At 45.1% G+C, this 24,725-nt stretch overlaps 1 protein-coding gene across 8 annotated transcripts in view; it reads right to left on the reverse strand.

Annotated features, from left to right (window-relative positions):
- Positions 1–24,725, reverse strand: part of CHL1 (cell adhesion molecule L1 like) — a 135,233-nt gene that overhangs the window by 51,273 nt on the left and 59,235 nt on the right. For all 8 annotated transcript variants that reach the window (XM_033071976.2, XM_033071978.2, XM_033071980.2 and 5 more), the window contains 3 exons: positions 9,554–9,743; positions 7,571–7,676; positions 5,811–6,001 (listed from right to left, as the gene is read on the reverse strand). In XM_033071976.2, coding sequence (XP_032927867.1) covers positions 5,811–6,001; positions 7,571–7,676; positions 9,554–9,644 — 388 coding nt within the window. In that variant the 5' untranslated portion in view covers positions 9,645–9,743. The remainder of the gene's footprint in view (positions 1–5,810; positions 6,002–7,570; positions 7,677–9,553; positions 9,744–24,725) is intronic.

The raw sequence follows: 24,725 nt of genomic DNA on the forward strand, positions 1-24,725 counted from the left end.
CCAAATGTCCTCCACCTCCAACAAGTACTTGCACCACAGGTGATCAGGGCATTTGGGTCTTTCCATGCTGGCTTTTTTTTTGCTTAGTTCACCATGAAAAGCATTGAAAAACTTTGATTTTCATCCTCATAACGGATAAATTTGAATAGTTTAATCCTTGAAGCTTTACAAGAGATGAAAACTCATGATAAATTCCTGAGCCAAACCTTCTGACAAGCATAATTTTTATTCTGGGGTCCCACTGGTCTCAAGTACTAGAAAAAATACTTGCTTCTGAATTCAGATTTATTAAAAATAAAAAGCTTCTGTCACATTAGACTTTGCCTTTTGCACATCAATCTTCAGGATGTCTATGCAGGTAATATTTTGGTTTTTTTTGCAGAGCTCCTGCAAAAATTAGAGGCTATTCCAGAATCAATCACCACTGACTCGTGGCCGATCACAGAAACTATCTGAGCTGAGCTGAGCTCCACAGCATCACACAAAATAAATGGTGCCATGGAAGTGTTTGATGTTGTACAGAGGTCTCAGTGCAGCACACTGAGAGATCCAGCTGATGTTTCTCAGTGACAGCACTGAACTGTGAGGTCATTATTCCATGGATGGGATGAGAGGGGACAGGGATTCCAGCACAGCTCCAGGGGTGCTCCCCACACAGCCACAGCCCAGGGAGAGCAGAGGGGTTCAGGGGCTCTGAGAAAGGCCAGGAGGGCTCTCAGCACACTCAGATCATGGGCTGAGAGTGCAACAGCTGTGGGGAAGATGGAAACTTCACTGCCAACTCCAGCTATGGAGAACCTCCTAAAATCCCTCTGGGACAGCTCTTCAGATTCTCCTGGGAAAGGCTTCACTGACCAAGGGTTTTTTTCCTGACAAGGCTGCACTCAAAAACCAGAATTGAATTGCTGTGACAGTCTGTGAACCATGGAAATGGCAGATTATCAGTGGCCAGGGTCATTTGTGCAAGGAGCCAGGATCTGCTTAATCCCTGGGGTGACTCAAAGTTTAATGACTGAGCTGTGCTTGAGACCAGGCTGAAGCACCACTGGCAAATTTGGGGGGCTGGGAGAAAATCCAGAGAGCATCCTGAGTCTCTCCTCCTTATCCCTTCAGAAAATGCATTTTCTCAACTTAAGCAAACAGGAGGGAGACCAATAGAGTGCAACAGAAAGGCTTAATTTGAGTTTAGCAGAAACAGAGACCCCAACACTGCTCCAGATTTACTCAGGGGTCCTAGAGATCAGTTTTTGTCCTACTGCTGATTACAGTGACTTCACACCAAACCTGTATCAATTATGGCAATTAATTCCAGTTTATGTGAGAATGGAGCCCACTCCATGGGGTATTTTACATGTTTTGGGGTCAAGTGTTGAGAAAATTGAACAGAGGAAAAGAATCTCTCTAGATAACCTGTCCTTCAGATCCTAGTGTCTGGTTTCTGCCAATATCAGGTGTAAAATGGGAGTGAATTCAGGGTGGTAAATCAGCAGTTAGCAAATACAATGTGAAATTATCATAGAAAAGCATCACTGTAACCCAGATCTGGTTTTATAACCTTCCCTGTGGATTCTACTGAAGATACCCTGGGATAAAGGAGAGCTTAACCTGATCCATCCTGGATAGTTCCATATTTTCCCTTGCAAATAAACCCTTAAAGGATGTAAAAGTGAGGCAAAACAGAAACAGTCAAGAAATTTCTATAATTTTCAGCTCCTTAGGCACTTAAATTAGTTTTAAATTTTGAGTTTTCATGCAGATCTGTATTTTGTACAGCAAACAGCCCAACATTTTCAGGAATCTTAACCCCAACTTGCAATCTCTGAAGTTGAGCTGCACTGAGTGAAGCTTGGGAAGTTTCCAGGGCTCATCTCCGTGCCTCAATTGATATTCTGATCCATGGAGCAGGAGTAGTAGTTAAATCTGTAATTTCCATTGCAGCCTTTGAACTGTTTATGAGATATGACCCTGCTTGTTTATGGATTTTTTTAATTGCTGCCTTAAATTGAAAAAGTTAGCAAAGCGTGGCTGGGACTCCAGTCTCTCCTGAGGATGTGGAATGGAATCAGTGACAGCTTTTTTCTGTCTAAATCTCTGTTACCTTCTTCAAAGTGATGGCCACAGGCAAGAATCAGAGCCAGCCCAATGATTTAGGTGGCCAGAAAAGCTGTTACAGGTGCAGGTCACTGGAGGCAAGAGGGTTAAATTTCATTCCCATCACCTGCAAAGTCTCAGTGAATTTCTCTTTTTTGTTTTCTCTTCCATAAAGGCTACACCAAAGCCTTCACAAAACTGAGGCTTCCTACTTCACTATCAGCTCAGAATCTTTTACTGATTTCAGGATATTCACACCTGGGTGTTTGAATATTAACTCAGGTCTGGCTTTCTTTGGGAATTCTTGCACTAGCATCACTGGCAGAGCACAGCCAGGGGAAGATTTCACATTCAGCCAATATTTCCATCCTCAGATCTCTGGTCTTTTGGAGCAGCAGCTTTAGAAATACCGAGCATAAATCTTAACTCAGTCTGCCATGAAGAGTCTTTTACAGCACAGTTAATTAAAGAAGTTTAAACTGTGCTTCTTCTCCTTCCTCTGGCATTGGGCCTGCTCACTAATTCAAGCAGCAGATTCCCGAAATGCTGGAGGAGGGGAGCTGAAGTCTGTGTTCTCACCATTTAAATTCATCTTCATGCTGAATGTATCTTGTAACAATCTGGCTTTTGTTAGTGCTGCAAACACTTCGAGACCCTCAGAGCCCATTCTTCCCCCTCTCCTTAATGTCACCCCACATAGGGGAGCTGGGGTATTTCCATTATGTAGGTGAGATTTAATGATCATTTCTGCTGACATTTCTATTGCTTCCCTGGAATGACTACTGTGAGTAAACAGTCTTTTGTTCTCCTTTTCAGCAGCAGCCTTACAGACCCAGCATTCTGCTTCTGCAGTGGAAATGTAATTTATGAAAGGAACTGCCCTGCTCTGCCTGGCTGGGGTTTTCTTCCCTTGACTTTGCCAAGGAGCTTTACATCTGACCTGAATGCACTGGCACAGCTCTGCCACTGTGCATGATACAATTCCTCCAAAGCCATCTTCTCCTGGCCCCTGGAACTTGCTATAATAGATAAGGAATCCTATATACCAAGGTTGAACCAAATTCCTTAAGAATTTGGTCACATTCTAACACTTTAGAAGATAATTGGTTAGAAATTAGTTTGTGTAATTGGTCAGTTCACCTTTAGAACTTCTCACTTAGATTGGATGCTGTTCTTTGTATAAACTTTTATTAGTTGTAGTTTGAATCCCCCCTGAACCTATAAATATGGGTGTCTGCCCTTTGTTCTGAGAGAGAATCCTGCCTGACTCCCTTGGCATGAAATAAAGATTCTTGTGGAACTAATCAAGTCTTTCTCTGCTGGCTAAATGTGAACTTTGTGAGAGACAGTTAAATGATATTAGCACTCTCTGGTCCTGGTAAACACCACCAGGGACCAAAAAGCAAAGCCACACACACCTCTGCACCATGGATGCACAGGGGGACCTCACATGTACCAGCCCCTGCTTCCAAACCTGGGGTCAATGCAGGGAATTCATCCCCAGCCCCTCTGGGGCAGGACCTGACTCACAGCAGCTCTGTGCACACCTGTAGAGCATCCAGCACTTTAGAGAATCAAAGGTGCTTCTACTCCTCTCTGAATCCTGATTTAATTTGCAGCTTCTACACTGCACCCATAAATGAAAGAACTGATGGCAGAAGAGTTCCAATAACAGCAAATGTGCTTTAAAAGATGTGTGAAATGGAGAAATCCCTCTAATTATCTGTACCACGTATGTTTTTGCTGGGTTTAGGACTTTGCATATATTAGCACTAAAATTCCTCTTGCTTTTGATAACAACCACGTTTGTAACCTCTCCATGAATTTGTTGCCATCCACTCCCAATATATTTAATATCTACTTAAGCTACTCTAGACTGTTTTTCATTCAAAGCAAAAAAAATCTCTGAATACAGATTCAATAATCCCAAATACAGACATCAACTCCTTGTTTTCCATCTTAAGCATCTTTTTTAGTTCAGCAGCAATGGAATATCTGAATATTCTGCTGCTGGAGGTACAAACATGACACTGAGCACTTTAATTTCTCTCATATGTAGTGAGTTTGAGATATTTTGAAGAGAAGTTGTATTAACCCCACAGTGAAAAGCTATGTCCTGTCTGAATTTTAACTGCATCACTCTTGTTTGAAATTCCAGCTGCCATCAGCTGTCCTGTCCTACCTGTGCAGTCAACTGTTCAATAAACCTCAGCTTACTGTCCTAAAGCTTTCTGCAGTTCTCCTCTGTTCTGGAAAGCCTTTCCCTTAAAACAGCTGCAAGGTGGTGGAGACTAAACCACAGAGCAACACCTGGAAATCTGCTAATTCCTCCCCAAACACCAAGCTCTGGCATCAGGGATTACTGTGCAGCACGTTGCAACATGGCACAGATTTCCCAAGGGAAAAAGAAATCCATAAATCTGGGCAAAAGGAAAATAAAGCATGTCTTTCATGAGGAGCACTCATAAAACCCATTTACATGGCATCCCCAGCAGGTCCCTCCCAGGAACCCTCCCAGCCCTTGCAATGTCCTGTTTTCCATGTGCTCACAGCACCACGGCTCTCCCAGCCCTGAATGCTTCTCAGGATTGTTTCCTGTGCTGAAGACAGCACAAAAATGTTTGTTCACGTTTCTCATAGCCCATTTCATCTGCCCTGATGTGCCAAGGTGACTTTTTTTGTACCAAAGCAGGCATCTGCTGTCACTGAGGGGCTGAGAGGGCTGTGAGTGCATCCCCTGCCACGTGGATTCCACCTGAGCATGGAGCTGTCAGATATTTGATAACAAAATACCATAGGAGCTTGGAAATGCAGGATCTAATCTGAAAAAACCCACTGCTTTTCTCCACCTCTGCCACTGAACTGATCATAAAACCTCCTTCAGGTTCTCATCCTGCTCCACCATGGAGCTGGGGAAGTTTCTTGTCCTTTCCACTCCCACTGGGAAGGTTCTGCTTCTGATTTTCCTCTTCTCATTCTGTGTGTTTCAATCCTGAATTTAGAACCAAAGTGTGTGCTCATACTCCAAACTATGATTCAATGGATTGGTACAAAACTGTTGTTTCAGCTTTGGGATGTGGTTGAATGTTGGACCTGGCTGGGCTGGGTTAAGGGCTGCACTCCATGATTTTAAGAGTTTTTTGTCAGCCTTGATGATCCTTTGATTCTATCCATAAATTTCATCCCACTCCTACAAACCTGGTCCTTAATGCCTCATTTCCCCCTCTGCCCTTCCTCCGTGCTAATACTGGAAACACAAATTTCTAGTATCAGTAATTTTCCCTGCTTTATTTTTGAGCTTGTTTTCCATTCAGTTCCAGGGCTTTGCTCTTCTCCCCATCAGTATTTATCCCAAACTCTGAATGCTGCTGACATCAGATTAATGAACTCACAGCTGATCAAATCACTTCCCCTGGAGCTTTCAAACATTTGCATCCATTGCTATTTTGCAGTAATAACCTGTGGGAGTTGATAGTTCAGTGGTCTGAAATCCTGCATCCAGATTTGGTTTCTGTCCTCAAAACCAGGAATTAAATTAAATCACTCCAAGGAGAAAATACAACTTTTTTCTTGAATGTCCACTGAACAACAAACAACTCATGTTTTACCAGGCACCACCTTAGTGAGCAGTTCTTTCCCATTTATTGTGAGGAAAGGCCGTTCTCATCTTAATAATAAAAGTAATAATTACAAATTCAAACCAAAAGCAAAGCCCTTACTTGGAACAATCAGCTCAATTTCCTCTGACATGGCAGTTCCCAGCAGGTTGGATGCAAAGCAGCGATATTTCCCTTGGAAATTGTTGATGATTCCCCGGTTTTGGATCACAAAAGTTCCAGAGTTGTTAGATGCAACTATCCTTGGGTCAGATGATAAATCAAATGGTTTTCCATCCTTAGTCCAGTTAAAGCTGAAAAATAAAATAAATGTTACAGTGGGCAGGCACCAGGAGAGCATTTTGGTGTTAACCAGGGGTAAATGGGGGACCAAGAGTGTTTTATGAAAATAAAAGAAAAACTGGATGTAAGAGGAGAGAGCTGAGAGGCAGAATGAGCACTGTGCTCCCCTGCCTCGTGCTGCCTCTCAGGCACATCTCTCCTTCCTCACCCTTTTGGCCAGCTGGCTGTGACAGGAGACAGGAGCACAGAGCTTGCAGCAAGGACAGTGACAGACAGAGCAGCTGGGAGAGGCACACCCTGCCAGGACCTGGGGGTCTGCAAAGGTCTGTGCTGGAACTGCTGCTTTGGAAAGGCAAAGATCCACAAGAGCTTCTCCCACCCTCCACCAGGGCTGAACCAGAAGAATCTGAGATGATTCCTTTGGGTTCCTCCTTGCCATAGAACCATTTGTAGTTTGGTGTTTCTTGGAGGTGATTTTGATGAGTGCTGAAGGAATTGTCACAGCTCCTGTACCTGCAATTCTCAGATGCATTGAAATTTGCCTGAACTGATTTTCCAGACAGCTGGAAATGACTGCATTTAGTGGCAGATGTACCTTTATTTTTTTTTTTTTTTTTGTTTCAAGAGAAATAATGCCAACAAAACTGTTGTTTGGGCACTTCACTGGTCTTGGCAAAACTGCCTTGCTCCAGGATGGATGGAATATGGGATCCTGGCTCCAGGATGGAAGGAATGTGGGATCCCCCCACTTTACAGGCACTACCACATCATTTAAATACACCAGGAAACTTTTCATTGACTCACTGACAAACAGTGGAACAAAGGGAATTTGTTATCATGCTACAAATCCCCATTCAGAGCTCAATTAAAAATTACCAAATTGTCTTGATCTAAATAAAAGAATGCCTTTTATAGTTTGAATTGTATTGCATAGAAAGGAGAAGGGAAGGATTAAAGAGAAAAAATGACATTCAAACCAGCTATTAATTTAGCCCAAACACCATTCAGTGGTGAAAGCCTCAGGAGGAGTTTTTACTGGGTTATTATTGCACTCTTGTTAATCATATTTTCATTCAAAATCTTTCTTTCACACTGGTGCAAAATGCACAGAGTTTATCTTTGGATATTTACCTGAATAACTCCTTCTGTGTCTTTCTGTAGCATCACCACAGCCCTGCTGATGCTAGGTGCAGACAAGGTATCTGATAGAATGCTCATGTGGTGTTTGAATACTTTTTAGGGTTGTAGTGGAACAGCTGGGCCCTTTGATTACACAGCTCATCTTTTCCAGCACAACCCAGACAAGATTTGTTGTTTATTTTTTTTAAAACCATGGGGTGAATTTGGCACGTGCCAGAGAGATGAAACATCCCCCAGCAAGGAAAACCACGCTGATATCTATTGACAGGGTGAGGGGAAGTGATGGAGCAACAAAAGCTGAATGGCCTGGATGGAAAACCAAACCTTGACCCCACTGAGGATGATGAGCAGGTTTTTGTGCAGCAGCTCCTGACAGACACAGCAATGTTTGGCAAAGGTTAAAAGCAAGCTCAGCCTCTGTTTGCTGCTCCAGTACTCACGTGGGCTGGGGGTTTCCTCTGGCTTCACATTTAATGGTGAAGTCCTCATCAAAGGGGTAGGCAACCTGGGTGTGGGATTGCTCTGTGATGGTTGGAAGCTGGGAAACTGAACACAAAGAGGAATTGGGTTAAAACATTGCTCCAGCCAAACTGGGCTCCCCTGGAGCGCAGAGGGACAATGGCAGGATTGCATTATTCCTGCAGAAAGTGGGGAGAAGAGAATCATCACCTCCCTGGCAGGGACAATGCCCTCTGATCAGGGACCAAAGAAAGGCCTGGCAGAGGGACAGTGCCACCCTCACCCCCCTCCAAACCCACCCAGGGCAGAGCTGGGACCACGCCAGAGCCAGAACCAGAGCCAAAGCACGGGGCTGTGCCCTGGCAAATTTATTCCTAGGTGAAGTCAGTAACTGGGTTTAATCCAGACACAGATGCACACACATGAAGGAGCAAACTGCTGCCTCCATCCTGGATAAAATGAGCAGGAAAAGCCACGGAGTGCAAGGCTGGTTTAATGCCTGCCCCAGGGTGCAGCTGCGTGGTCACGCACCGAGGCTGCACCGGCTCCTCGCTTCTTCTGAGGGAATTAAACCTTACAAAAGCCTGTGTAACAGAGGAAGGAGAATGCTCCCTGCGCTGGAGCTGGGATAATAGGATCACCCCATTGTTATAAACAGCCAGGAAGAGAATTAAAATGATCTTTGGGTGCTGCTTTAAGTCCAGGGAGCTCAAGGCTGGAGTGAAATTCAGTGTCTTGTCACACAAGCTGAACACTTCCAAGCCCACCAGCTCCACTGATCAGAAATAACTTTTTATTATAGTATAAAATGCTTCATTACAGCTAATTAAGGGTTAGGTGGTTCCCTGGGGTAGGTTCACAAAAGCAGTGGATGCCCAGAGAGTTCCCTGTGCTTTACAATCACAGCTCCACTTTGGCTTTATTGAAACACAAGGAGCCACTGCAATTCCTTCCTGGAAAAAAAAAAAAAAAAAACAAAAAAAAAAAACAAAAAAAACAAACCAACCCTCTGCTTCCCAATGCAAATTTGGATAATTTTACAAAAATATCCTATAAACCTGCTTGGTTGGCTTCCTCTTTGCAGCCAGGGCTATTGGCAGGCTCCAGAGTGCTAAGAGCTCATGGCAGATCCACAGGATGTCCTACTTTGAGATCCTGAAAAGAGCCTACATTTATTATTCCTTAGGTTTATTTCTTTATTTTTCCCCGCCATAATTCATAAACATTAATATTTTTGAGTTTTGAGGTTTTTGTTTTGTTTTGTTTTTCCTTTTTGCAACCAAAACAACAAAGCAAAATGCAGTTTTCAACCCTCCTGGCCCATTTTATGTCTGAAAAATGCAAAGCTGAGGAGGTCTGGGCTGTACTCCAGGCAGAGGGGTCCTCTGGCTTCCCTTGGATTGCTCCCTGAGAGCCTCATCCTGTATTTTACACATGTCCTGGAAGCTCATGATCCGTGTAAAACAAGCAGTTTGAATTCATCCCAGCCGGCGAGGGATGCAGGAGCTGCTCCCCAGGGCAGGACACAGAGTGTGAAATCCTTCTCTGGGGAGCAACATTTGCCCTGAGACATCCACCTGCTCCTTTCCCTGCTGGAATGGCAGCTTGCCCCACAAGGAAGGAGGGATTTATGCACATCAAACAAGCTTCAGTGGGACTCAGAGCCAAAAATGAGGAGCTGGAGTGAAGGACAAACCCAAACCCTCGGAGCTAAGCCTTGTGTTGGATGGCAAACACCACAGAGATGTGTTAGACAACTTTACTGCTCCTTTTAAACAGGCTCAAACAGGACAGCTTAGTTTTTGATCAGACCTGAATTTCCCAAAGGCCACATTGTGGCGAGATTAAACTCCAAATGGAACACAACTGGAAAGGAGGATTTAATATTTTTTTTTCCTTCGGGGGGAGCTGCAAAGGAATACCAAACAAAACAGCAAAGTGCACAGCAAATAGCTACAACTCACCTGATAGTGGTATTTCAATAGCTGCTGCCAAACTCAATACAAAGAAAAACAGGCATATGGTGATGCCTTTTGTGCTTAATAGCATCTCCATCACTCTTCTGTAAACAAGGAGTCCAAACAGAGTGAGAGATACCTTATGGTTCCGCTCACTGTCACTTCAAATCAGGCACAGGGATGTGAAAGTGGGAGTCTGGTGAGGAGAACAAACACAATATTAGCCCTGCAATATCAGCCTGGGTCTGAAAAGGTTATAAAATTAAAGCAATATTTCAGGTTTGCTGCTAAATTGCACTAAATGGTCCATTTTCTTCTAGCCACATCCCCTGGCTTCAAGAACAACCTCTATGTAAATTCTAACAAAAAAAAACCACATGCACAAAATACAGCTCAGTTGTAGCACAGAAGTATAATTATTTTTTTTACTGTTTGGCAATTAAAAGTAGGGATGGTTTAGAATATGGTATATTTGTAATCATTCCAGTTCATAAATTTTTCTAATGAGACTTGTGTAAGTTGGAAAGTAATGTAACAGATCTAATGAGAGAAATTTGGTACACTAATGACCTTGTTCATAAATCTCATCTGTCTTTTATCTTTCATTTATGCTCAAAGAAGGACACAATCTCATTTAGTTCATTATTAGCAACCAGAAACCTTCGCTTTTCCCCCACAGTCCCAGAACTACTCTAGGTGGGTTTTACACATTCCATTAGACATCCTCAGCTTCTGAACCACAAGGCAAAAACCTGCAGCTGCAGAAAGGAGACACAGACAGCTCTAATGAGCATTTCAGTGAAATTCTCAGAGAAATAAAGGAGAGAATTCTGACTGAGATCAAAAACCAGGAAGGAATTCCTCCCTGGCAGGGTGGGCAGGGCTGGCACAGCTGTGGCTGCCCCTGGATCCCTGGAATGTCCCAGGCCAGGTTGGAGCATCTGGGACAGTGGAAATGTCCCTGCCATGGCAGGGGTGGGAGATGATGATTTTTAAGATCCCTTCCAACCCAAAACACTCTGGATTCTGCAAAAGTGAATCAGTGTTCAGAGGATTCCAGTCACCATCTCCATCCACGGTACCTGAGTGAATTATCAACCAGCACAAGCTGAGCTCACCTGGGCACCCTCCAGCAGTGCTGAGGACATCAGCCTCGGGAGAATTCAGAGCTCAGTTGTCAGGATAACTTTGAAAGAACTTTAGAAGAGGAGGTACTGTGCAGGAGTGACATGGACTGACCAGTCCAGCTCCACAGGCAGAGCTGCACCAGGGCAATCCCTGCCTGGCTGAGCTGCCTCTCACACTGCTCTCATATCTTTGCACATCCCACCCCGTTAATCCCGGGATCAGAAAGGCAATCCTGGGATCACAGGAGCAGTTGGCACGTGGGGACAGCAGGAGGTGGCTCTGTGGATGGCTGTGCTCGCCCAGCACAGGGCTCACCACACTGCCCACACCCTCCAGCCCATGGGGCTTCTCTCCTCATGGCTGCTTTTCCCTACAAACAGAATTCCCTTTCCCCCTCTCACATCCACTCCAAGATGAGCACAGGCTGTGCTGCTCACCCTCCCTCCAGGATGAATTCTGCTCACACAGCCACCAGCTCACAGAAACTTCCTGCAAGTTCACATCTGGGAGACCAAAATCCCCGGCGAGGATTGGAATTGGCCAACGAGGGGCAAGCGACAGACACCATAATCACATAAGCCTCATTTGTTTAGAAATGAGGCTAAAAACCAGATGTCTTTTAAGTATCTTAGGCCCTGAGTATTTGCTGATGGAAGAAGCTGCCTAATCTGCTTAGTGTCCCATTCTGCAAAGGGCACTGCAGGGGACAGGGACAGGGGACAGGCTCAGCTCTCCTGGGTGTAAATCAGCCAGAACAGGCAACACCAGCAGTTCTGCTTGTGGCACTCGATCTTCCTTCAGTTTGAGTTCTCCTGGCTCTGACTTGTGAGCAGTGGAGCTTTCCAAAGCTCAGCCTGCCCAACCTGGGCTGTGTGACAGCACAGGGGACACACAGGACACGCAGCCAGCAGCCACCTGATGGCTGCTGTCACTGCAGGAGGGGGCTGTCCCCCTGCTCACCTGCTCCTGGCACAGATCTGTGTCAGAGGCAGTGAAACAGATGCTCTGACAGAGAACCCCCTGCACGCAGAATTGCAATTTAGGCTCATAAAAAGCCGAGCAGCCTCGCTGCCTGCAGATGGTGTGCTGGTGGCACAGAGAGCCTCCTCTCCCCCATCTGCTGACAGCTCTGGGGACAGGGGCAGGCAGGTCAGGGTGGCAGCCAGAGGCAGGGGAGCTGGGATTACAGCAACTCTGCAGCTTGCTAAGGTCACAGCAAATTTGGTTTTAGATGAGTGTCACAAAGCACTGTATAAATTCAGATTAAATCCAAGGAAAAACAAGAGCACTGCTCGGTTCCTTAACCAAACCAATTAGCTCACACCTTATTTTTTTTTGTTATTTTTTTTTAATGAAGTGCCAGAGCAAAGCAGCAACGTTCCAAGCAAGCAGGATGTCCTTCATCATGTGGCACAGCCCGACTTGCCTCTGCAGGCTGCTGTAATTAGCTGGCCTGTCTAGCACCTCACTCCTGTTCCCTGGCTTGAATACTAATGCTGGGGGCTGACAGCACCAGCATTTGGAAGCAGCCAGCACAGGGGGACCAGCAGTGATGGACTTGTGCACATCCAGCAGAGAATTCCTCCTGGAAACCTCCCTGCAGCTGGGCTGGCTCATCCCCAGGGGTTTGCACAGGGTCACTGCAGAGACATTTCCCTTGTGCCACCCTCCCAGCAGGAGAAGCTCCTCTCCTGTGTCTGCTGTCCCTGCTGGAGCAGCAGAGCCCATTTCCAGCCTGTGGCAGAGGTCAGAGGATGCCAACACCTCACACACCATCCCTGGTGTGCCCACCCAGTGTCCCTCCTGTGCCCTGCCCAGGCACATCCTCCCTGCACACACCTGGGCCAACCCCTTCACCTTTCTAGGGTGACTTTTGGGCAGGGCTGCCAAGCTTTAGTGTTTAGGTGGCTGTCCCACCAGGTAAAACTGCAGAGATGTTGATTAAATCCCTCTCACCTCCAGCACCCAAATCACTCCAAGCCCCTTCCCTAATGAGCAACACTCCCCAGGCAGCCCATCCATCCTGGCTTCAGACACAGCCACCCACCCAAACTCCAGGCAGCACAATCCCTCACTCCAACCATGATTAAACTCCAAACCCAAACTTCTCAACCTGTGCCAGTTCCTAGCAAATGAACAATTTCTCTGCCTCAGTAATTTGGAGAGATGGCTGAGGGAGCTGTGCAGGCTCTTGGCAGCCCTGGGCAGGTTTGGGTCTCGCTGGTGCCAAAGCTCAGCTCTGTCCCTGTGGTGGGAGAGTGCCAGGGCAAAATCCTGACCTTGGGAAAAACAGCAGCCCTGCTCTGTGAGCTGGGTCAGGCCCAGAGCCCTGCTTTTCACAGAATTACAGGATGGTTTGGGTGCAAAGGGCCTTAAAAATCATCTTGTCCCCATCCATGGCAGGGACAGCTCCCACTGTCCCAGGTGCTCCAGCCCCAGTGTCCAACCTGGGACATTTCAGGGGTCCAGGGGCAGCCACAGCTGCTCTGAGCACCCTCTGCCAGCCCTGCCCACCCTCACAGGGAACAATTCCTGCCCAAAATCCCATCTAAACCCACTCTCTGTCAGTTTGAAGCCATTCCCTGTGTCCTGCCCCTCCATCCCTTGTCCAAAATCCCTCTCCAGCCTTCTTGCAACCCCCCTTCAGGTACTGGAAAAAAAGAATTATAAGGTCTCCCCCAAGCCTTCTCTTCTTTTTCCCAGGAATTCCACATCCTCCTTTGTTCTCATTTGCACCAGGGATGGGGGCATCCAAGAAAACCTTTCTTCTGCACAACAAATGAACATGGATTTCTACAACAAATGTTACATTTGCAACCCCTCCTCTCCCTCCTCTTTCCCCCTCCTCCTTCTCTTTCTCTCTTTCTATTTGCTTTTCTCTGCCTCAGGCTTAAGTCAAGTAATTTGAATTCACTGCAAATACTTATCTGTAGTTCCTTACCTGCAATTCATTATTTACTGTGCTGTTCAGTTAATAGTAAATACTGATTGCTCTAAGGACAGCTCATTTGTTTGTTTAATGAGCTGCCTTTAACTTACACTGAGCAAATCTTTCAAACTATCAGTATTTCCAAGGAGCAACAGAGTTCCAGATTTTTTATTATATCCCCTTGCTTCCAGAAGGATGTCATAAAAATATTGGACAACCAAACGAGAAAAAAAGATTAAATTTCCATTTATCTCATCAGCCTAGTGAACAATTTTCCCTACATGTAATTGCTGCATTAAAATTGCTCATAAATAGTAGCAGGATGACAGCCAAAATCCCCAGATTACTGGTCTACCACTTCCAAGAGAAATGATAATGCAGTACTAAATATGGCCTCAACCTCAGCTCTTTGATTCTCTCTCCAAATATTCCTTGTTTAAGTCCTGTACAGCACAAATCTTGAGGAAAGTAATGGATCCCCACAGCTTAACACTGGTGCATCCCTTGGCTAAGCTTTTCATTAGCTAGAACCAGGTTTAATTTCTCAGTGACATGGACTGGTAAATATTTGTAATTAGAAATTGCAGCCTCCCGTGTGACCCCAGTTATGGAAAAACAGGAAAAAAACTCTGGGAAAAAAAAATGCTTTCTGGCAGGAAAAAAAAAAAATTTGGTTGTTTAATGATTCCACATGGAATTGTTAATGTAGGAAAAGATGAGTTCAGTGCTGCAGAGCATAGGGGCTCCACTGCAAAGCCTTCCAGCAAGGGGGGTGGAAAATTCACCAGGTGAGGAAATGGGCTCCAAAGTGTTCCCAGAAGAGGGATGGCAGCCTCCAGCAGCTCCCAGAATGAATCCATCACCTCTGAGCTTTAAAACACCTCAAGGAGCTCCCAAATTCACCAATTAGCTGGAAGAGGTGGAGATCTCTGCTGCTCCCCTGCTATGGATGGGCTGCTCCAGCACCAGGTTCCGTGCAGCCAGGGATCTGAATTCCCCCTGGGAATCCCCCAATGTGCAGAGTCACTCAAGAATATGGAAAAGAGAGGGAATGTTCATAAAGACTGAAACACTCATCTCAAAAAAATTGGGATTTTAGTTAAAAGTTAGAGGAAACTGAGTTTGAGATAGTCACCTGAAACTTCAATAATTGTTTGCCAGTCAATTTATGTTTGCTCAGCTCTGCTTGCAATGGGAAAGGATGAAACTGGTAGGTAGGTCCAAAAAACACAAACAATTGCAACCAGAAACTCATTCTTTGCAAAACTGGAGCTGCCCCAAAAGCCATTTGTATTGTCATTGATAGAAAAGGTCAGGGTGAGGAAGACTCACCTTACTTCCTCCTCTTAAGACCCCTCCCCACAAAAACGAGCCCAGACTTAATTCAAGGAGCCAACCACGCTGCTTAATTGCCATTCCAGCTAATTACCATGGGAAGCAGGGATGGGAGGGGCTGGTATTATGAATATGGATTTGTTTGAACCTTTTGTCAATAAACAGACTCTGTGACCAGCTGTGATTGTGCAGTGTGTGTTAGAGGGTTACCTCACACTGCTGCCCAGCGCTGAATAAACATTCACTGTGTAACTTTAAATTGTTAGAGAGGCTTTTGTCCATCACAGTTGACTATGGCTATTAGACCAATACTCATATTTTGGTAAATCAAGACCCCATTTTAGTTCAGGTGTCAATGTCACCCATTGTTTTCCCCTAAAAGCTTTTTGACATCCCAGTGTCAGTACCAGGGAGAGGATAACCTTCACTTGACTCTTCCCAAGCCACCTCTTTTGGGATATCATCACTTGCTAAAACAGCAGCCCATGATGCATATGCTGGAGGTGATTAAAATAATCACCCAAGTCAGAAAGCTGCTCTTCCTTCCGTGGTAAAGTATTTCCAAACACGCTGCAGCACACAACAGACACGGAGATATTTCTGTTTCAGATGCAATTCCACTCTCAGGAGGTTTAGTGAGAAAAGTCCATGCATTATTTATCTTGCCAAGGATTTCATAAACATTATTGGACAGCACATCTAAAGGAAAAGTTTTCAGTGTAGTTACACAACTTCAGCATTATTTCACAAAATTTATGTGTTTCAGCTATGATTGCAACTATTGCACCTTCCCAATTTTGTAATCCATCAGTCTTTCAGTTCCCAAACTGAAAAACCACTCTAAAAATGGAATGAACATAATTAAAAAAGAAATACGTACGCCAGGCTGCAGCTCAGTGCAGCAATAAAACATTCAATTCAACAACGAGCACAATAGAATTCATTTCCCTGTGCCAAAGTTTTAAGGAATAAAGAAGGGATTTGGGAGGCAGCCTGCCAGGTCCTGGCTGTCTGGGGGAGCAGGTCAGCCGTGGGCTGGGCAGGTGACAGATGGTGCTGTCCCCTGTCCCCTGGCTGTGACCAAGGGCTCGGTCTGATGCCTGTGCTCACACTGTGGAAATTCAGCTTTTGGTGTTTCTGTTGGAGATCTACCCTGAGGGGAAGCAAGAGGAGCACGAGCATCTTGGAATCCAAGGCTGTGAGCCCAGGAAAAAGCAGCCAGCACCAGCATTCTCACAAATACTCCCTTATCAAATATATATATATATATATCTCACATATGCATATCAATTAAATCAAATATATACATATCAAATAAATATAGACGTATAAAATATATATATCAAATATATATATAAAATATATGTACATATATCAAATAAATCAAATATATATTAAATATATATCAAATATACATATCAAATATATATATCAAATAAGTCAAATATACATATCAAATACATATATCGAATATATAAAATATATATGTCAAATATATATATCAAATAAATAAAATATATATCAAATATAGATATGAAATACATGTCTCAAATATATATGATATATATTAAATATATATCAAGTATGTATCTCAAATATTTATATCAAATATATATATCAAATAAATAAAATATATATATCAAACATATATAAAAATATGTATAAAATATATATTTGATATATATTAAATATATATCAAATATTTCTATCAAATATCTATCAAATACTCCCTTATCTGCTCCCAGCTGCTCCCAACAAAATCCTGAAGTGCAATGCCCTCAAGTCTCATCAGATCACACCCTATGCTCTGAAATGGTTTAAAAGCCAGCAATAAATGATTTCTCCTGGTCACCCCTGTGCCCACATAACGGCCCAGCACCTGGGAGAGCTGATTTAATTGGTTTTGTCCATCTGGCAGCTGAAGCACTGAGCACAAGGAGCACAAGTCTCAAAGCTTTGCGTGGTGTTTGCACACACACAGGGATGGGAAGCTGAAGAAATGTGATTTGTAACCTGCCAAGGTGCTCAGGAGTCCGGGTTTGCCTGCCCCATCAGAGCTGCTCTGCTGGAACCTCCAAACACCCTGAGCAGCACTTGCAGTAAAAACTCCCAGGAAAACCCAGGGTGGAAATCAACACCTGCTTTAACCTCTCCATGGCCAAAGGAATGAACATGAACTGTGCCTGGGCACCTCATTTTAGTGATGGCATTTGTGACATGGCAATCCCAGAAAACTGAGATAACCAGCCACTGCTTCCAGCAGGAGCACACAAACCTGCAGCCAAATTCCCTTCTTATGGATGTTTTAAATATGGGAGTAAACTCCAGCATCTGTACTGAGCTGAACAGAACAGCAGGGGATGGGACAGCAGGGAATGGGATACAGGGGATGGGATACAGGGAATGGGACACAGGGAATGGGACACAGGGGATGGGACACAGGGGATGGGACACAGGGGATGGGACAGCAGGGGATGGGACACAGGGAATGGGACACAGGGGATGGGACACAGGGAATGGGACACCAGGGGATGGGACACAGGGAATGGGACACCAGGGAATGGGACAGCAGGGAATGGGACAGCAGGGAATGGGATACAGGGAATGGGATACAGGGAATGGGACACAGGGAATGGGACATCAGGGGATGGGACACAGGGGATGGGACACAGGGGATGGGACATCAGGGGATGGGACAGCAGGGAATGGGACACCAGGGGATGGGAAACAGGGAATGGGACAGAAAGGGATGGGACACCAGGGAATGGGACACAGGGAATGGGACAGAAAGGGATGGGACAGCAGGGGATGGGACACCAGGGAATGGGACACCAGGTGACCCCACAGTGGCTCTCTGAGGAAGAACAGAAATTCTCTGTCCTCCTGCAGCTGCCTGGGGAGTTTCTGGGCCAGATCTGCTCTTTAATAGCAACAGCCTCTCTTCCAGAAGTTTAAGTATCTTTTTTTCTTTTAATTAATTGCTTCCCTGCCCATCCTCACTGCACATAAAACTTCTCCAGTTCATTTTTGGACTGAGTTAACTGGGCAGCTCTGAGCACTGGGCCACTACAGCAGCTCCCATGACAGACAAATTTAGGTCTCTAGACACAGTACTTTCTTGAATGGGAATTAATTCATATTTTCACATTCATCTCCTTTGAGCCTTCTTCCAGTTCTACTGTAGCACCAACCTCTCTTTCAGGGGAAATCTGGATTTAATGTAGTGTGCTCGAGGTGTATGTACCACATCCTGCAGCACAAATTACTTTTGGAGATGTTGTGCAGACTTCTGAGAAACCCACAAGTATTTAATTAGCAAGTTTCTAAGGCATTTAGAATGGAATTAAAAATACCATGCTGAAATTTTAGACTGTATTCCTTCACTACACTGTAAAGTGTACTTTGCATAATTCCTGTACAAGTCACCATAAAATCAGGGTCTGGCTTTACAAATGCACATTTACAGATGTAAGAGCAGCCTAATCCCCCCATGTGTGTCTGGTTTATCCCCTCCACCTGAAGCTTTGGCCACACACCATTCCTTTTTCAGCCCATGGAAGCACAGAAATTATTCCAGCACGAGGAGACAACGCTGTAGCAGAGGAATGTCACAATCTACAAACACACAGTGACCACTGTCCTCCCTGCTGCTCACAAACCAGCCCAGACCCGAGCTCTGCAGACACACCTGAAAGCACAGCCTGCTAAAAATTCAGCTGCTGTCTGAGGCTTTTGCCATTCTGCATTTCCTTGAGATGCTACAGCTCCTAAACGAGTTTAGCACATTTCTGGCTGAAACTAGTTTGATATTAATTGAGATTCTCAACAGCCATTAGCATTTCAGCTCATAGGTCAAGCATGAAGCAGAAAGCAGAGGACAGCAGCAGAAAAAGGAAAGAAAGTAAAGGAAAGGAAAGGAAAGGAAAAGGAAAGGAGAAGGAGAAGGAGAAGGAGAAGGAGAAGGAGAAGGAGAAGGAGAAGGAGAAGGAAAAGGAAAAGGAAAAGGAAAAGGAAAAGGAAAAGGAAAAGGAAAAGGAAAAGGAAAAGGAAAAGGAAAAGGAAAAGGAAAAGGAAAAGGAAAAGGAAAAGGAAAGGAAAGGAAAGGAAAGGAAAGGAAAGGAAAGGAAAGGAGCTGCAGTTTGTGCTCAGATGAGACTGCTAATGACAGCCTCTGTCAGCAGAGGTGATGCAAATTCTCTGAAATTTCAACACGAATTTGCAAAGGTGCCTGCTGCTTCTGCACGCTCATCCTGCCTCTTTCAAAACACATAATAATGGGGGAAATCACATGCTTTCTCCTGTTAATACAAACAAACAGGAGTTAAAGCAAAGCAACACCTCCTTGAGGCAGCCCTGCCTCACCTTGAAAGGCTCTCCTGGAGCCCAGCACATGGCACAGCCATTCTGAGCCATCCTTGGCACACACAAAGCCAGGAGAGCTCTGCAGGCTGGGGAACGTGGGCAGGGATGTGCCAGGCAGAGCTCTGAGATTGTTCACTCAGCAGAAAGCTCGGGGAGAACAGCACAGGACTCAGTGCCAAGGCACAGCCAAAGGGATTCTGCCATGGGAGGAGCCCTGCACTTCTCAGGTACTGAAGGAGGGGGAAAATTTGCACACCCAGCCCCTGATGGGCTCCATGCCAGGCACAGGAACCATCCCAGTGCCAGGAAAATCACCTGGCAAAGGCAGGAACCACTGCAGGGCACTGAGGGCTCCACTTGGGCTTGGAGATTCTCACTGGGTTTGTGTCTGCTGGAAGGATCCCTGTGCTGGTATCGAGGTGACAACAGAAACAGGAGAAAAGGGGATTTAACTGCAGGTGAATCACCTCTACAAACAGCAGAAAGCAGCTCTTAGTCCCACTCCATCCACTGAGGATCTTTTTTCCTGCTGCATCCCAGGCAGCAGAGCTCAGCCATGATGTACAACACTGTCAGGTATCAAAACCCCCAAATCTGAGCTCCCTGTGCCAGGAAAAATGCACACTCACAGAGCTCCTCTGCCCCAAGAACTTGGGAGATGCTCAGTGTATTCAAGAGAAAAAATCCTGGTGGACTTCACACACAAAATCCTAAACCCCAAGAAAAACTGACCCCAAACTGCAGCAGATCTCCTCTCTCAGTTTTACCCTGCACCCCAGCACAGCAGCAGGGAAAGTCACTGGGACCCTGAGTGTTCCTAATTTAAATTGCAGCCAGTGACTGGTGAGCACGGGGAGCTCACAGCAAGCCCTGCCTGCCTCTGATTCTCCTCCTGTGTGACAACAGAGATCAGCCCTTTCAGCTTCCTGCAGAATCTCCCACACTTCTCCCAATAAGTCAAGGCCATTAAGCTTCCAGCATTTTCTACATTGCCAGAGATACAAGGGATTACTTAGGAAAAACAAATAAAAATCAAGTGAAATGTGATTTCACACAGACACTGCAGGGAAGTGTTTAAGGGTCCAGGAGGCACCCACAGAACTCTGAAATGCTGATGTGCCTGTCTGCACAGGGAGCAGCATCTCTCAGGGTGGGAATCTTGGTCTGATTCCACAGGAGAATCCAGTGGCACTGACAGCCTGCCAAGGCAGTGCCACCACAGGAATTGGTTTATGGCAAGAATTGTAGGATTTGGCCCAGTTTGTGCATCAGGAATCTCAGGACCTGAGCAAACAGGATGGCACTAGAGATAATTCATCCTGATTCTGATTTTCTACTTTCTTTGATTTCACCTGGAATCTACTACAATTTCTTTTTTCCATTAAGAATTCCCAGCTCAACCAAACCCCCAAAAACCAAAATAAAAGCTCACACTCAGCAGCCCAGCCCACCCAGGGGAGACTCTCTTGTTTCACCTGCATTTTTTGGGAGCTCATTCTTAGAGACTCATGAGGAAGATGGGACCAATTTTTGTCAGGATCTCTGGGGAGGAAAGAGCTCAGAATCATACCAGGAGTGACATTCTCCTTAGTAACATAATGCTGCAATTTATCTGGTCATCATTTTGTTCCTATGGCTTCTGTTAATGGAAATGTTTTTTGGCAAAGCTTTCAGGGAAATCAAGTTGTTGATAAGGTGAGGATTATTTCTGAGCACAGCAGCAATTTTCTACACTTGCTCTGGTAGTTTTACCATTGTCAGGAAAAAGCATCATTCAAAACACTCCAAATACCAATGATTTTCTAGCTGCAACAGTTGCTTTTCTCCATTAATACCTTTTTTTATTTTTTTTTTCCCAAGGCACTAAATCAAAACATCCATCAACCACACTGAAGACAGCTGGCTGACAATACATTGAATATATCTACTGTGGCTGTGAAAGAAAGGGAAGAGACTCTGTAATTCTGCTCCAGCCTCCTCAGGATGCAATCCATCATCCCTCTGAGCCCTGGCAGGATGCAGAGGAGCTGCCAGGGGCTGCAGTGCCTGCAGGTGATCACAGGAGAAGTTTCATCAGGCACATCACAAGCCTGGGGTGCATTTCAAGGCACAGTTGATCTTCAGAGATACAATTTGACTCCAGCTAGGTGGCTGAGAAGGAAACAATGAGGAAGCAACACAGGCAGCAAAACACACTGTTCAAACAGCCTTGGAAAAATGTGATTGTTTGGAAAAATATCATTGCTTGGAAAAATGTGATTGCTTGGAAAAATGTGATTTACCTGCTTACCCAGCACCCAGGGAAAAAAATGTTTTGAAGGAAATTGGGCAAAACTAAATCTATTCCCTCTGCCCTTGAGGGGTGGTGAAGAATCTCCCAAGGCCACAAGAAGGTTTAGAAATAGCCCAGAGGAAGTGCCCAATAACCAGAGGGTAATTTAGGTGCCTGATTTTCCTTTAGTTTGGGTTTTTGCTCTCCATGGCAACAGCAAAATCCACTCACCTAAACCCCACCACTGAATCCAGAATCTTTGTTTCAAAAGCTGGAGCTGCTGCTGGTTCCTCTTGACTTTCTGAGCACTGAGCACAAACCCACCATTACCCAGTTATGGAAAAAAAACTCCACCTTGGTGGAAATTAAAGTAAATAAAGCCAAATTAGAAGTACAGCAAGTAAATATCAGGAGTGGGACGTTCTGCCTGAACTATTAAATCCTGCTGAAGCTACGTACAGCTGCAAGGGGAAGTTCAATGTCAAGCAGGCAGAACCAGGATTTCACTCCCACTGTGTCCACACCACCAAGCTCTTCAGAATAAGGGTGGCTTTTTGCCCCAAGTGTGGCTCTAATCAATGATTTCACAGTGGGAGAAGTGATTCCTATGCCACATGCAAGAAATTTGTGTTACAGATGTTACAGACTCCATTCAGAGCTTCCACAGCACCACAGACTTTGCTCTGACTTCTTAAAAAAAATATAAAGAAGAAATTGGCAATACTGGTGGTCCAATTGTTTATATCTCATTTGTGTAACACCATGGATAAACTCTAATAATTATCTCATAAACGAATTATGTTTGTTCTAAAGACAAAGCAGAAAGTGGCTAAAAACCCCTAAAAATATCAGAGGAGTCAGTTTTGCACAGAGCCTTCCACACATTTGTCTCTCAAACACCTCTGACTTCACTGCTGCTCCTTCATGCTTCCCTGCAAGAAGAAATGTCCCCAGAAAGAGAAAAGACTGCTGGATCCACTCCTGATGGATCTGAGCATTTCAAAGAGCTCTCCTGACACCTCACATTCCTTATCCTGCCCAGCCCAGCCAAATCACATTTACTGTGGCACTGAGCTGCAGCTGGGAGCCTGTGGGATGCTCTGAGGTGCTCCCTAAAAATGGGATTGTGTTATTATAATAACAGTTCATGTTAAATAAATGGCAGGAGCCCTTAGAAGTGCAGGTCCCAATGTGGCAGATCAAGGTGCAAAGGGAACTCCAGGAGTCTGATATTGAATGCAGAAAACTCCCCATGGCTGGGACAGCTCCCTGAGGCTACAAAAGAGCTAATTCTGCACCTACCAAACTCTGTTTTATTCTACATGGCAGAAAAGCCTTCCTCATGAGACCCTGCACACCTCAAATCCAGGCTGCAGGGGATGCTTTGGCTTTCTTGCACTCTCCTCTCTGCAGAACTGCCAGAGCTTGAAGCATCCTTCTCTTCCAGACAGGCAGGGAAGGAGCTCATGGCTACTGAAGACACCAAAGGGCAAAACTGAAAAAATGAAACCCACTCCTGCAATTACAGCACAAACCCTTGGAGCTTTCCCCTCCGCTCTCATTTTCCTCCCTTTATTTAGCTGAAGTTATTTAGAGGACAGATCTCTGTTTAAGCAGCTGCTGCCACAACTAGTTGGCCCAAGTAGCTTTTTTAATTAAATATTTGCTGCTGTGAGAGTTTTCTCTCCCCTCCCTGCTCTCCTTGTGGACAACATTTGTTCTTGCAAAGATAAGGGGAATCAGCCTCCGCCTCTGCCTGCACTGCAAGCCCTGCAATGGTGTGAAATCCCCACAAAAATTAATTTTTTATGATAGGCATCACGACATTTTCCTATCAAGGACAACCATCAACAATAAGGAAAAGAAATAAAGCTTGCTGGGATTTAATAATGATTATTAAATTATGTCATTTACATAATTAAACGTTAGTGCTAACTATGTCATATCTCTTTTATGGCATGGTAAATTGGCAGAGCACTTCATAAAGAGATTTTTGGGGTTGTGTTGTTTTTTTTTCCTTCTCTCCCACCAGTTACAGAGTAGATCAGGTAAATGATATCAGAACCCATACCAAGCAGTTCACACAGAGGCAGGAAATGGAGGTGAATTTCATGATGTGAATGAGAGAATTCTTGAGAAATAATTTCAAACAGATTTCTTACACATTTGCTGCTCCCAGAATTTCTTCCTAGTCAGCAAGCAGGTCCAGCAATGCCTCTGGGATGCTTTATGGTATTTTCCAGCCAGGATGAGGAAAAAATTGGATTTACTCTGCCATTGGTGTGCACAGAATTGTTCCCTCTGTTCCTCCCAGCAGGTAACCCTGGGAACAGCATTAAAGGCAACTGGCTTGACCCAGTGCCAGTAAAGGCTTGACTTGCTTGGGGAAAAGCTCCAACTGATTTTCATAAAGCAGATGTGCCCTGACTCATTTTCACCTGGTCCAGGTGTGACTGAGATTCCCACCTATTTCCATACTGGAAACAGCAGAGCCAAGTTAGTGTGAAAAAAAAAATAACAACAACACAACTCTTCATTAGAGCCAGCTTGGCACTGGAGGTAGAAAAGGGGAACAAAAAATGCATTGATTTTTGAGCAAAGCTGTTTCAACAGCTGGTACAGACACTCAGGGTCCCCCTCCATGCAGAAATGAGGAAGAAATAAAGGATGTGAGGATGGGCAGGGATGGCACAGCTGGGGCTGCCCCTGGATCCCTGGAATGTTCAGTTCCAGGTTGGATATTGGAGCTGGAGCTCCTGGGACAGTGGGAGCTGTCCCTGCCATGGATGGATGGATGAGCTTTTAAATCCCTTCCAACCCCAAACCACTCCATGGTTCCATGAGGCTGAAGGGATAAAAGTGCTGAGCAGCAGCAGCACAGGATGAGCAGTGTGAAATGGAGATGGAGAGAGGGAGGTTTCAGCAAGAGGAGCACATAAGGAGATGAGAGCAGGCACCAAACGAGGCTGGGGCAGCAGCAGCTGCTGTTCCACATCCATGAGGAGGGAACAGATCCTGGGAGAGGGATGGTTCTGGCAAAATCTGGGAGTGCAGCTGAGCTGGGATCAGTGCTGTGCAGAGACAGGCAGCACAGGGACTCGGGGAAGAAATGAAAGATCTGGGTCTCAAAGCTCTGAGCAGGGAACTGGGGA

This window comes from Catharus ustulatus, chromosome 13, assembly GCF_009819885.2.
Source record: "Catharus ustulatus isolate bCatUst1 chromosome 13, bCatUst1.pri.v2, whole genome shotgun sequence".
NCBI lineage: Eukaryota > Metazoa > Chordata > Aves > Passeriformes > Turdidae > Catharus > Catharus ustulatus.